The sequence below is a fragment of the Ovis canadensis genome, chromosome 3, assembly GCF_042477335.2.
Source record: "Ovis canadensis isolate MfBH-ARS-UI-01 breed Bighorn chromosome 3, ARS-UI_OviCan_v2, whole genome shotgun sequence".
NCBI classification, from domain to species: Eukaryota; Metazoa; Chordata; class Mammalia; order Artiodactyla; family Bovidae; genus Ovis; species Ovis canadensis.
The window spans coordinates 77,155,473-77,170,577 of record NC_091247.1 but is presented as its reverse complement, the minus strand read 5'-3'; the positions used below and the strand labels follow the sequence as shown (position 1 = coordinate 77,170,577).

The window sequence follows — 15,105 nt, the reverse complement described above, 5'->3', positions numbered from 1 at the left end:
AGCGTCTTTTAATTTCATGGCTGCAGTTACCATCTGCAGTGATTTTGGAGCCCCCAAAAATAAAGTCTGACACTGTTTCCACTGTTTCCCCATCTATTTCCCATGAAGTGATGGGACCGGATGCCATGAATATATTCATAAAGATTGTGCCTTTTCTCCCGTTAATCTGTCTATTGTTAGTTTAACTCAAACTCACATTCTCCCAGTCACTGAACTTGAGAGTAAAGAGACAGTTTTCCCTCCTCAATAAACACAACACATTCTGTAGATATAATTTCAGTTATTTCTGATCATCCTAAAACATGGCCCTGCCTGCTAACAATTCCCACTGACCCTGAAGCTGCCATTCCTATCTCTTTTCCTTTTATCAAGCTTCTTAAATAGAAATAGTACATTGTGTTTTCAAACCACAGAGTATCTGTTGCCTATATCAACCTACCAAAGATCTTTCTGAAAAACAGACTTCTTCAGATTCTTTGCCTATGTTTACATTGGGTTATTTATCTATTATTGAGTTGTAAGATTTCTCTACATATTCTGGATACAAATCCTTTGTCATATATATAATTTCCAAACATTTTTTCAGAAGAAGATACAGAGCATATGAAAAGATCCTCAATATCATTAGTCATTAAGGAAATGAAAATCAAATCCACGATAAGATACCATTCATGCCCACTAAGATGGCTAGAATCAAAAAGACACACAGGAACAAGTATGGGTGAAGATGTGGTAAAGTTAGAACCCTTATACATTGCTGAAGAGAATGTAAAATGTTTCAGGCATTTTGGAAAGCAGTTTTGCAATTCCTCAAGATGTTAAACATAGCAGGTTAAACATACGGGTTATAGTTTACCAGTTCAGTTCAGCTCAGTTCAGTCGCTCAGTTGTGTCTGACTCTTTGCAAACCCATGAATTGCAGCACGCCAGGCCTCCCTGTCCATCACCAACTCCAGGAGTTCACTCAGACTCACGTCCATCAAGTCAGTGATGCCATCCAGCCATCTCATCCTCTGTCGTTCCCTTCTCCTCCTGCCCCCAATCCCTCCCAGCATCACAGTCTTTTCCAATGGGTCAACTCTTCGCATGAGGTGGCCAAAGTACTAGAGTTTCAGCTTTAGCATCATTCCTTCCAAAGAAATCCCAGGGCTGATCTCCTTCAGACTGGACTGGTTGGATCTCCTTGCAGTCCAAGGGACCCTCAAGAGTCTTCTCCAACACCACAGTTCGAAAGCATCAATTCTTCGGCGCTCAGCCTTCTTCACAGTCCAGCTCTCACATCCATACATGACTACTGGAAAAACCATAGCCTTGACTAGACGGACCTTAGTCGGCAAAGTAATGTCTCTGCTTTTGAATATGCTATCTAGGTTGGTCATAACTTTCCTTCCAAGGAGTAAGCGTCTTTTAATTTCATGGCTGCAATCACCATCTGCACTGATTTTGGAGCCCCCAAAAATAAAGTCTGACACTGTTTCCACTGTTCCCCTATCTATTTCCCATGGAGTGATGGGACCAGATGCCATGACTTCATTTTCTGAATGTTGAACTTTAAGCCAACTTTTTCACTCTCCTCTTTCACTTTCATCAAGAGGCTTTTTAGTTCCTCCTCACTTTCTGCCATAAGGGTGGTGTCATCTGCATATCTGAGGTTATCGATATTTCTCCCGGCAATCTTTATTCCAGCTTGTGTTTCTTCCAGTCCAGCGTTTCTCATGATGTACTCTGCATAGAAGTTAAATAAACAGGGTGACAATATACAGCCTTGACGTACTCCTTTTCCTATTTGGAACAATCTGTTGTTCCATGTCCAGTTCTAACTGTTGCTTCTTGACCTGCATACAGATTTCTTAAGAGGCAGGTCAGGTGGTCTGGTAGTCCCATCTCTTTCAGAATTGTCCACAGTTTATTGTGATCCACACAGTCTAAGACTTTGGTATAGTCAATAAAGCAGATGTTTTTCTGGAACTCTCTTGCTTTTTCGATGATCCAGCGGATGTTGGCAATTTGATCTCTGGTTCCTCTGCCTTTTCTAAAACCAGCTTGAACATCTGGAAGTTCACGGTTCACGTATTGCTGAAGCCTCGCTTGGAGAATTTTGAGCATTACTTTAGTAGCATGTGAGATGAGTGCAATCGTGTGGTAGTTTGAGCATTCTTTGGCATTGCCTTTCTTTGGGATTGGAATGAAAACTCACCTTTTCCAGTCCTGTGGCCACTGCAGAGTTTTCCAAATTTGCTGGCATATTGAGTGCAGCACTTTCACAGCATCATCTTTCAGGATTTGGAACAGCTCAACTGGAATTCCATCACCTCCTCTAGCTTTGTTCGTAGTGATGCTTTCTAAGGCCCACTTGACTTCACATTCCAGGATGTCTGGCTCTAGATGAGTGATCACATCATTGTGATTATCTGGGTCGTGAAGATCTTTTTTGTACAGTTCTTCCGTGTATTCTTGCCACCTCTTCTTAATATCTTCTGCTTCTGTTAGGTCCATACAATTTCTGTCCTTTATCGAGCCCATCCTTGCATGAAATGTTCCCTTGGTATCTCTAATTTTCTTGAAGAGATCTCTAGTCTTTCCCATTCTGTTGTTTTCCTCTATTTCTTTGCATTGATCGCTGAAGAAGGTTTTCTTATCTCTTCTTGCTATTCTTTGGAACTCTGCATTCAGATGCTTATATCTTTCCTTTTCTCCTTTGCTTTTCGCTTCTCTTCTTTTCACAGCTATTTGTAAGGCCTCCCCAGTCAGTCATTTTGCTTTTTTGCATTTCTTTTCCATGGGGATGGTCTTGATCCCTGTCTCCTGTACAATGTCACGAACCTCATTCCATAGTTCATCAGGCACTCTATCTATCAGATCTAGGCCCTTAAATCTATTTCTCACTTCCACTGTATAATCATAAGGGATTTGATTTAGGTCATATCTGAATGGTCTAGCGGTTTTCCCTATTTTCTTCAATTTGAGTCTGAATTTGGTAATAAGGAGTTCATGATCCGAGCCACAGTCAGTTCCTGGTCTTGTTTTTGTTGACTGTGTAGAGTTTCTCTATCTTTGGCTGCAAAGAATATAATCAGTCTGATTTCAGTGTTGACCATCTGGTGATGTCCATGTGTAGAGTCTTCTCTTGTGTTGTCGGAAGAGGGTGTTTGCTGTGACCAGTGCGTTTTCTTGGCAAAACTCTATTAGTCTTTGCCCTGCTTCATTCTACATTCCAAGGCCAAATTTGCCTGTTACTCCAGGTGTTTCTTGACTTCCTACTTTTGCATTCCAGTCCCCTATAATGAAAAGGACATTTTTTGGGGGTGTTAGTTCTAAAAGGTCTTGTAGGTCTTCATAGAACCGTTCAACTTCAGCTTCTTCAGCATTACTGGTTGGGGCATAGACTTGGATTACCGTGATATTGAATGGTTTGCCTTGGAGACGAACAGAGATCATTCTGTCGTTTTTGAGGTTGCATCCAAGTACTGCATTTCGGACTCTTGTTGACCATGATGGCTACTCTAATTCTTCTGAGGGATTCCTGCCCGCAGTAGTAGATATAATGGTCATCTGAGTTAAATTCACCCATTCCAGTCCATTTTAGTTAGCTGATTCCTAGAATGTTGACATTCACTCTTGCCATCTCCTGTTTGACCACTTCCAATTTGCCTGGATTCATGGACCTGACATTCCAGGTTCCTACGCAATATCGCTCTTTACAGCATCAGACCTTGCTTCTATCACCAGTCACATCCACAGCTGGGTATTGTTTTTGCTTTCCTCCATCCCTTCATTCTTTCTGGAATTATTTCTCCACTGATCTCCAGTAGCATATTGGGCACCTACTGACCTAGGGAGTTCCTCTTTCAGTATCCTATCATTTTGCCTTTTCATACTGTTCATGGGGTTCTCAAGGCAAGAATACTGAAGTGGTTTGCCATTCCCTTCTCCAGTGGACCACATTCTGTCAGACCTCTCCACTATGATCCGCCCGTGTTGGGTTACCCCACCGGCATGGCTTAGTTTCATTGAGTTAGACAAGGCATGAGGACTGCAATTAAACATACATTAAAAAGTGTGATCCAGCAATCCCACTTTTAGGTATATATCCACTAGAAAAAAAAATGGACATATGTACACATAGGAACTTATAAACGAACATTCATAGCAGCATTATTCATGATGGCCAAAATGTGGAAATAACCCAAATGTCCACTGACTGATGAATAAATAGAAAAAATGTGGTATAGTCATACAATGATATACTGCTGCTAAGTCACTTCAGTCCTTTCTGACTCTGTGTGACCCCATAGACATTAGCCCACCAGGTCCCCCGTCCCTGGAATTCTCCAGGCAAGAACACTGGAGTAGGTTGCCATTTCCTTCTCCAATGCATGAAAGTGAAAAGTGAAAGGGAAGTCGCTCTGTTGCGTCCGACTCTTCGCGACCCCATGGACTGCAGCCCACCAGGCTCCTCCGTCCATGGGATTTTCTAGGCAAGAGTACTGGAGTGGGGTGCCATCGCTTTCTCCAAATGATATATTATTTGGTAATAAAAAGGAGTGACACATATGATGTGAAAGAACTTCAAACATTATGCTTAGTGAAAGGAGCCCATCACTAAACATCCTGTCTTGTATGATTCCATTTACATGCAATGCCCAGAAAAGGCAAAATTATAGGGACAGAAAGTTGATCTGTGGTTGCCAGGAGCTAGGAAGGGCAATAGGGAGTGACTGCTAATTGGTATGCAGTTCCTTTTTGGAGGGACAAAATATTGTAAAGTTAGATTGTAATTATGGTTATGCCTGCCTGTGTGCTAAGCTGCTTCAGTTGTGTCTGACTCTTTGTGACCCTATGGACTACAGCCCATCCGGCTCCTCTGTCTATGGAGTTCTCCAGACAAGAATCCTGGAGTTGGTTGCCATGCTCTCCTCCAAGGGATCTTCTCTACCCAGGGATAGAACCCGCATTTCCTGTGTCTCCTGCATTGGTAGGCGGGTTCTTTACCACTAGCACCACCTGGGAAGTCCAGTTAGTAAACTGGACTAACCCTGTTAGTAAACCCCAAATCATTGAGTCACCAGGGCAGGCCTTTCCTGGTGGTTCGGATGGTAAAGAATCTGCCTGCAATGCAGGAGACCCTGGTTCAATCCCTGGGTCAGGATGATCCCCTGGAGAAGGGAATGATGACCCACTCTAGTATTCTTGCCTTGAGAATTACATGGACAGAGGAGCCTCAAAGGCTATAGTCCATGGAGTTGCAAAGAGTTGAACACAACTGAATGACTAACACTTTCATTACTTTAAATGGATGAATCGTGCAGTATGTAAATTATGCATTCATAAAGCTGTTTAAAAAAGAAAAAGATGTCTTAATACTCAGCTACAAGGGCCCTTTTAAATCCTCCTTTCTCTGAAACTGCAGTGACATGGTTGACAGCACTTCACTTACTCTTTTTAATAACGGGATAATACAACCAAATTACAAAAATTTTAGAAACTAGAGTGGTGGCAAAATTGGTGTTGAATTTCTCATGGGCATATTATCATAGAAAACTGAACTGACAATAATTTACTTTCAACATTAAGTTAAACGCATCAAAATTTACTAAACACTTCTCTATTTCTGGTTGTTTAAAAATCTTACTACTTCTTTGAAGAGCCTCTTTGTTAGGTGTATGTGCTTTTTTGCCCAACACTTATTCTGATTATAAATAAGTAATAGTTATTATAAATTTGATAAATATGAGAAAAGTAAAAACCATTTGGGGGTAATGGTTTTATTGTGTATGTTAGTTGCTTAGTCGTGTCCGACACTTTGTGACCCCATGGACTGTGGCCTGCTGGCTCGTCTATCCGTGGAATTTTCCAGGCAAAAATACTGGAGTGTGTTGCCATTTCCTTCTCCAGGGGATATTTTCGACCCAGGGATCAAATCCAGGTCTCTTGCATTACAGACAGATTCTTTACCCTCTGAGCCACCAGTACTGCACCCTATCAAGCATATGATGTCTTCCAGCTATACTTTGGCAAAATCCCTCATCTTTTATTTCCAGAAACTCATAGTTTCCTAAGTGGGGCTAGAAAATATATAAAATTTATGTAAGATATACTATTTCATATAACTTTCAAAATTATCAGCTTCCCTCATAGCTCAGTTGGTAAAGAATCGGCCTGCAACGCAGGAGACCCCGTTCAATTCCTGGGTCAGGAAGATTCCCTGGAGAAGGGATAGGCTACCCACTCCAGTATTCTTGGGCTTCCTTGTGGCTCAGCTGGTAAAGAATCTGCCTGCAATTCAGGAGACCTGGGCTCGATCCCTGAGTTGGGAAGATCCCCTGGAGAAGGGAAAGGCTACTCACTCTAGTATTCTGGCCTGGAGAATTCCATGGACTGTATAATCCATGGGGTTGCAAAGAGTCGGACACGACTGAGCGACTTTCACTTTTCAAAATTATCATAAATCTGTGCACAAGGCTTTAAAGAAAAGATGCTGTTAAAACAATTTCTTAAGAGAGTTTACTGGCGGCCTAATGATTAGAATTCTGGGCTTTCACTGCCATGGCCTGGAGTTTAGTCCCTGGTCAGGGAACTGAGATCCTGCAAGCCACATGGCATGCCATAAAAAACAAACCAAAAAACCCCAACAAACCAAAAGAAGAAAACCCAACTTATTAGGCAAATTGATTACAAACACATTTCAAAGTATTACTTCAAGCTTGTCTCTAGGCAGGGTAATTTAAAGGTCCCTCTTGCAGACGTTTTAGAGGGAAAAAAGTCCTCTGGATCATTGTTATTAGTCTGGATACAAAGATTCTCTGAAATCATTAGCTATCTTTAAAGTCTGGTGAAAGGTTATCATCCTCTGCCAAGGCTGATAGCCTTAGTAGATGAATTTCTAGACTTTATGCCCATTAAAATCAACCAGTAAGTAAGTGTCAGTCGGTCAGTCGTGCCCAACTCTTTGCAACCCCATGGACTGCAGCCCACCAGGCTCCTCTGTCCATGAGATTTTCCAGGCAAGGATACTGGAATGGGTTGCCATTTCCTTCTCCAGGAGATCTTCCCAACCCAGGGATCAAACCCTGATCTCCTGCACTGCAGACAGATTCTTTACTGACTGAGCTACAAGGGAAGCCCTCAATTAATAAACAAATACATAATTCAATGAATAAGTGAAAGATACCGTCTGGGTGGGGGAAATGTGATGATAAACAGTGTAAAGGCTTTTAAAAAAAACATAAAATATTTTCCAAGCTATTACCTCATTTAATCCTGACATCACCCTTGGAGGTTATTATTATCATGTTGCCTTCCTCTGCACTCACTGTTTATAATGTGTATGGGGAAAGGGGAGAGATGGATGGCACTTAGGCTAAGGTTATCAAAAAGCAGCGGTTGTTGTGATATACAGTTCATTCATTTACAGACATTTCCTGTGTTCCTCATATGTGCCAGGCTCTCTGGCACATAGATAGTTAAACTTACAGAATCTGGAGACTGAACTCTAGCTCAGTCACTTATTATTAGTTCTGGATTTTGGGGTAAGCTACTTCACATTTCCTAGTTTCAGTTTCCTCATTGTAAAATAAGAATAACCATAGTTCTTAACGCTTAGAGTTGCAAAAATTAAAACGTAAAAATAAAGAAAAGTTAATAAAATGCTGATAACATTGGCCATTATCATTAACTATAAATAAATATAATACTCATCTGTGTTCTTTCCAAGTGTTTGGTAAGAGACAGGTAAACAGATATTTCTAAAACAATGCAGCAAATATAATATGGGTATGAATATGAATAAGGGAAAGATTGAAGGCAGGAGGAGGGGACGACAGATGAGATGGCTGGATGGCAGGATGGACATGAGTTTGAGCAAGCTCCGGGAGTTGGTGATGGATAGGGAAGCCTGGCATGCTGCAGTCCATTGGGTTGCAAAGAGTAGGACAAGACTGAGGGACTGAACTGAACTGATGAATAAGATGATACTTCAGAAGATAACTCAACTAATTACAGCTGGACGGAATGGGCTTCTTTCAGGTTTGGGCACTGAAGAATGACCAGTAGTTTGCTACACAAAGGGCAGGGAAGGACCTTTCCAGAGCAGAGGGACAAGTTTGTGTTAGGTATTGAAAAGTAAGAGGAAGTTTATTTCTGCAGCTGGAACAGCTGGTGTGAAAGGAGGGAACACTACACCAAGTAGAAGATGTAGTCAGCAGTCTGATAGCTCAAACTGTCTCTTCTTCTGAAACTACTTGAATTTTAACATGTAGGTCAGTGGTTTCTAAACCGGGCTGATTGTCAAGAATTTCCAGGGAGCTTTCTTAAAAGATTCCAGCAACACACCTTCAGAAATTCCAACCCATTAGGTGGGGGTGGGGCCCAGGAACACCTTCGAAAAGCCCCCCGGGGAAATTGTGCAGCTTTGAAACAGGGTTTGGGGCAGCTTTCATGGGGGAAGGGTGATCAAACAGGAGAGTGCAATACCTTTTGTTAGGCAGGTAACTGTGCAGGATGTATCCTGACCTACTTCCTTCAAGTCTTTGCTCAATATTAAAAAAAAAAAAATCCAACCCTCCCCACCCTGTCCTTTACACCTAAACACTTCTAACAGTTTACTTACTATAAGTTTGGTGCTGTTTTAGTTGCTAAGTCGTGTGCAACTCTTTTCGGACCCCATGGATCCTCTGTCACTGGATTTCCCAAGCAAGAATACCGGAGTGGGTTGCGATTTTCTTCTCCAAGGGATCTTCCCCACCCACGGATTGAACCAACGTCTCCTACATCACCAGGCGGATTCTTTTACCACTGGGCCACCAGGGAAGCCCTACTGTAAGTTTGTGAAGTCGCTCAGTCCTGTCCGACTCTTTGCGACCCCATGTACTGTAGCCTACCAGGCTCCTCCATCCCTGAGATTCTCCAGGCAGGAATACTGGAGTGGGTTGCCATTTCCTTCTCCAGATCTTCCCAACCCAGGGATGGAACCTGGGTACCCCGTATTGCAGGCAGACGCTTTACCATCTGAGCCACCAGGGAAGTCAAACTATAAGTTTACTTAGTATATTATCTGAATCCATTCACTAGAATGTAAGCTCAACAAAGACTGTGATTTTTCTCTTATCTTTACTAATCCTCAGATCCTATGTCTGGCGCAAAGCAAATTTTCTGTTTTTGAATGAATGAATCAATCAAGGGGTGAAGTCTTGGCTAGGATGGAGTTTGCTTAAAAAAGAAAACGGAGGCAGCTGGAAGGAGGAGCATAGGTTAAAAAAAAATACTGTGATAGGAAGGCCAGTTTTTCCTTGCTTTCAAGTTTCTTTTTGATTTCACTCTCTCGCTTACGGGTACATAATAAACTCAAAACCAGCCGGAACCTCCCACCTGACCTCTTAATCTAGCTATTCCTCCACCTGGTGCCCACGCTTGTGCAGCCGAGAAAACCCGGAGAACTAACTCTTTCAACGATGGGCGTCCGCCAGGGTCGGCGCCCGACCTAGGCTCACGCATGCGCATTATACAGAGTCACCAGCGTGCGCGGGAAGCTGGGCCGCGTCCGATTATGATTGGTTGTTGGGGTGCACTCCCACCCACCGAGTCGCAGTACTGGATGCTGATTGGGTGTCTCCGCAGAGGCGAGACGCGCTTGGGGGGCGAGGGAGGGGAGGCGGGAAACATCTTGGTGGGTGCGGGGTCGTGCAGTTCTCTCGGGCGGCTGGCGGAGAGGTTTCGAAATGGCGGTGCAGCCGAAGGACACGCTGCAGCTGGAGAGCGCGGCCGAGGTCGGCTTTGTGCGCTTCTTCCAAGGCATGCCGGAGAAGCCGACCACCACAGTGCGCCTTTTTGACCGAGGTGACTTCTACACCGCACACCAGGAGGACGCTCTGCTGGCCGCCCGCGAAGTGTTCAAGACCCAGGGGGTGGTCAAGTATATGGGGCCGACAGGTGAGGGCGGGGACGGCGCGGGCTCGGGGTGGGGGGGACCCCGCAGAGTGGCTCCTCTCAGGAAGTGGTAGGGTGTCGGGCCGGGAGGCCCGGGGGCGGGGACGCTGGTGTCTCGTGGGGGTACTGCGCGTGCTCCGGTCCCTGCCTGGCCAAGACGGGCGCCACCCGCCCCCTGCCCTGCCTCCGCCCTAACTCTGTCCCTCGGCAGTTGCCCCGTATCAGAACTAATAGCGATCGCTATGTGCCTGGCTTCATGCGAGGCGTTTGAACACATTGGTTTTTTTTTTTTTGCAGTCCGCGTGGGTGTCTGCTTCTCAGCCCCCGCCTTGGCGCTGTGAATCTCATCACAAACGCTGCCAATCCTCGTTATCACAAATGCCAGTCCAGGATTGAAATTTAGAATAGAAGGGGTTTAGGGAGACCGTTTTAGGTCACCAACGTGTTTTTACTTATTGGCAGAACGTCATTTATATCGCTGTTCAGCGCAGGGACTTACAGTGTCTACAGTTGCTAGGCAGTATTGGTGGTCGGGACCTTGAACTCCGGAGTCAGATTGCCTGGATCCAAGTCTTAGCCCCTCCTCTTATTAGCTGTGTGTCCTTGAGTTAGTCATGGGTGTCTGTGACTCCGCTCGGCATTCAGCGCCCTCGGTAACCTATCTCCATTTCTCTAGCATTATCTCTCCCTGGAAAGCTACTACAAACTTCTCACCCTCTTGTGAGTTAGGTGTTCTAAACATCTTGTTTTATTTTAATCTTTTATCCCTGACTCTTTTGTGAATGAGCATTCTGGGAGGAGTAAGGAGTTGCAGGCTTTAGACCTGCCTTTGCCATGTGCAGATGGGATGTTACTGACGAAAGATGTTTAATTCAGCAGACAGACATTGAAAGCTACCTTGTCAGGCCGGGTTCAGGACACTGGGAGTACATAGATGAAAAGGCAGTATCCCCACCTTCACAGAGCTCCCTCTAGTGCATGTCTGTGTGCTCAGTCTCTGGATGTGTTAGGCTTTGTCGCTCAGCCCTGCTGGGGACTCTTTGCGACCCCATGGACTGAAGCCCGCCAATCTCCTCTGTCTATGGGGATTGTCCAGGCAAGAGTACTGGAGTGGGTTGCCATGCCCTCCCAGGGGATCTTCCCAATCCAGGGATGGAACCCAGGTCTCCCTCATTGCAGGCGGTTTCCTCTGAGCTACCAGGGAAGCCCCCCTTTAGTGGAGAGCAAGGTAGAAATCTCATTCCAGTTGAAGACCTGTGGAAGATGCTGCAGAACAAGTTTCAGAAGAGGCGGAGACAGGGTTGCCCAAGACTGTAGTCGGCAGAAGAGGCATTATAAGAGAGGCTAAATTTCACTTGAGTCTTGAGAAACCCTGTACCTGTCAGCAGGAACTTTCCCTTTCCCCTCAGTCCTCCCAAACACAGGCAGCCACAAATCTGCTTTCTCTCTGACTCGAAACATTAGTGTTGAGTGACTTCTTTCACTTAACATTTTCAAGTTTCATCTGTGTTAACAATCCTTCATTACCTTTTATTGCCAAATATTCCAGTTATATGGATATACCATACTTCATTTAATCCCCTTGTTAGTTGAGCCATATTTGGAATATTTTTTGAACCTATATTTTTAATGTCATCTGTATCCATTCTCTCCTTCCCTGTTGAAGGAGAGGAGCCTTTTGCTGTGGTCTGGAGCCCATCTCCTCTTCTCACAGATGGCTTTCTGTTGATCATTTCTTCTCTTTGTCTGGTTCATTCTGTTGGCATTTAGTCTTCTTCATATCCTTTTGTCTGCTTTTCTCTGACTCTAAAACAACTAGTGATACATTATTATTATTATAAAGCCCTGCTACTTGTGTTAGTACCCAGCTTCAATTTATTGATGAGAAATCTGAGTCCTTAGAAAACAAAGTTCCTTATCCTTTGTCTCGTTGGCTGTCAGAACTCAGCTTAGAAGGCATCTCCTCCTGGAAACCTTTCTTGACTCCCATCTTAAGGCTGCCTGGTTAGCTGCCCGTCTTAGGTGTTCCCTGCCTTAGGACCTTCTCCTTACCAGTCTCTGCCTCTGAATCCCAGCCCCTGGTACAGTGCCCACGTGTGAGTCAAAGTCGCTTAGTCATGTCCAACTCTTTGTGACCCCATGGACTATACCGTCCATGGAATTCTCCAAGCCAGAATACTGGATTGGGTAGCCTTTCCCTTCTCAGGGGATCTTCCTAACCCAGGGATTGAACCCAGGTCTCCCGCATTGCAGGCAGTAGCAGACACACCATCAGCTAAATGAAGATGGGGGTTCCAAGTTATTCCTGAGGCAGAAAATCTTGTACCAACCTGAGGTTTTTCTTCTCTGCCAGATGGAGGCTGGGTAGCTTTCTCTTCCAGCTCCCCTTCAGTTTTTCTTCCTGGCTTTCAGACCTAAAGCATACAGCCAAACTCTTCACCAGAAACATAGAGTAACTATACATCTGGTGCTTATTTGTAAACAAGACTGCAAATGCATTGCCACACCAGTGTGTCACTTGTTTGAGAGAAATAGTATCTTTGGAGGATAACAGTATCTTTGGAGATGGTTTGACAACCTAGCTGGAGATGAGTAATGGAGGAAGTGTGAGAGGCCTTGGGGGGAGGGGAATCACCTCATTTGCCTCTTCACCCACCACTTTAAAGAAATCTGCACTGGGGACTTTCCTGGTGGTCCAGTGGTTAGAACTCTGTGCTTCCACTGCAGAGGACACAGGTTTGATTCCTGGTCAGGGAACTAAGATCCCTCATGCTGCTTGATACAGCCAAAATAAGGCAGTGCTGTTAATGTGTTTTCCTGTTGAGTATGTCTATAGAAAGACAGGATTACTCTGGATCCCTCCGCCCTTGGCCAGGCAGATAACTTTGATGTGCAAATAGATGTAATAATAGAGAGTGTTGGGGCTTGTGGATCTGAGAGTGCTTGTTCATGTGTGCTAAGCATTCAAATTCCAAATCAGTGCTGGCCAGACAAGTATGCTGGCACATCCTACTAGGCTTATTTAAGAATTGTTTCTGAATTATGTGCCAGACCAGTGTTTTTTTCCTCTCTCCCCAGACGTGTTTTTGCTGAGTTGGACTTTATGTTTTGCCTTCTAAATTAAAGGATGATATAACTGTTTTGAAGCTCATTGCTCTATTTATTGGAAGTTGTTGACCGATAATTACAGTGGCATTTATAAACATCTCTGGGAGAAATTCCTCTCTAATTTTGTATTGACTGTGGTTCAGTGCTTTCCCCGAGCAAATTTTTTTATGATAATATTTCATCATATGAATAATATTCAGTGTAGTGTTAGTTGCTCAGTCATATCCCACTCTTTGCCACCCCATGGACTGTAACCCACCAGGCTCCTCTGTCCATGGAATTCTTCAGGCAGGAGTACTGGAGTGGTTACCCATTCCCTTCTCCAGGGGAATCTTCCTGACCCAGGCATCAAACCCATGTCTCCCGCTTTGCAGCGGATTCTTTATCGTCTGAGCTACCATAAATAATGTTTCTTATGTATCCAACCTATGAGCTAATAGGTTGTCCAGTAGTTCTGGTTTGCGTGGGGACTAAGAGGGCTCCTGGGGTGCTGGACTTTCAGTGCTAAAAGTTGGAGAGTCTTGGGCAAAGTGGGATTAGGTAGTCACCCTATGTGCTAGGCAAAAACAGGAAATAGTTTAAATGGGGCCTACCATTCCACTGAGGTTCTGGTCCTGAGTGAGTCTTAATTGGCAGAAGTGAGACTATTGCAACCTGGATAGACCTTAGATCTCTCTTAGATCTCCTAGAATGTGAGTATAGACTTTGCTGAAGGAGTAACATTCAGAGTAGACATAATTTTCATGCAGCTTACTTTTCTAAATGCAAGGTAAAGAAAGGTAGTCTATTGAAGTCTGTGGCTGTGTTTTACTTGCTGAGTTGAAAACTGGCAACCTAAATAATGTTTTCTTAAAAGTTTGAATTAATTGCCTATTTTAAAGATTGGGTGGTTTCATGAAAACATGCAGATTTTGAGCTTCTTTTGGAAATTCTGCATAGTTGGAAACTGGGCAGATTAGCAGTAGCTTGAGTCCAGTGGCTGCTCCCTCTGACCTAGTGCGTCTAGCTTTTTCTTTTACCTTGTGCTTTCCTCATTTTGTCACAGTTCCCGCATTTGAAGTCATTTGTCATCTGTCAGTTGTGTTCTTCCTTTGGCTTTCTCTGCTCATTTGATACCCGCCTGGTCCCTGTACCTGGTCTTGGACTAGATCATAAGAAATGATCTAATAACTTTAGAGAGGCAAGATTTGAGCCTGTTTTCAGGGTGTCCGTGACAGCTGGGGTGCTTGTCCACTGCTTATGTAACTAGTAAAATGATATTGAAAGTATCAGCTGTGTCTTGCTGTACAAAATAATTGTATTGTGTCATTTAATTAATTTGTACTTGTATTTAATATTTGTGCTTGATACAATCTACTGTTAAATTTAAGTCTCTCATAAGATCCAGACTTGCCAGAATAATCTGCACATATATTCTGCAGTTTTATTTCTGAAATTTATTTGACTGTACTGGGTCTTAATGGGGATTTTTATTGCAGCATGTGGGATTTATTTAGTTGCAGCCTGTGGGATCTAATTACCTGACCAGGGAGTGAACTCGGGCCCCCTGCATTGCGAACGTGGAGTTTTAGCCACTGGATCACCAGGGAAGTCCCTACAAGTATATTCTGAATTACCTTTAAGTGAATAATTGGTATTACCTGTATTATTTGAAAATTGAGTTATAATTCCATTTGATGGTGTGAGTGATTTTTTTTTTATTTTGTAAAGAAATTGTTATTTATGAATCAAAACTAAGATGAGATTCTGTAGTCCATCTAAGATTATACATCTAAGACTATCAGGTAATATGTGGCTCAGCTGGTAAAGAATCCGCCTGCAATGTGAGAGACCTGGGTTCGATCCCTGGGTTGGCAAGATCCCCTGGAGAAGGGAACAGCTACCCACTCCAGTATTCTGGCCTGGAGAATTCCATGGACATACAGTCCATGGGGTCACAAAGAGTCAGACACGACTGAGCAATTTTCACTTTCACTTCACTTTGGCACTATTGATATTTTTGACTAAAGAGAATCTGTTGCTGTGAGGGGCTAGCCTGTGCATGGTTAACAGCATCCCCTCCTCTACCTACTG

The 15,105-nt window shown here is 43.8% G+C and overlaps 1 protein-coding gene across 2 annotated transcripts in view; it reads left to right on the top strand.

Annotated features, from left to right (window-relative positions):
- Positions 1-9,564: 9,564 nt before the first annotated feature.
- Positions 9,565-15,105, top strand: part of MSH2 (mutS homolog 2) — an 85,559-nt gene continuing 80,018 nt past the window's right edge. Inside the window, exon 1 of one of the 2 annotated variants that reach the window (XM_069583379.1) lies at positions 9,565-9,927. In XM_069583379.1, coding sequence (XP_069439480.1) covers positions 9,717-9,927 — 211 coding nt within the window. In that variant the 5' untranslated portion in view covers positions 9,565-9,716. The remainder of the gene's footprint in view (positions 9,928-15,105) is intronic. The other variant, XM_070292344.1, reaches the window with a different exon arrangement.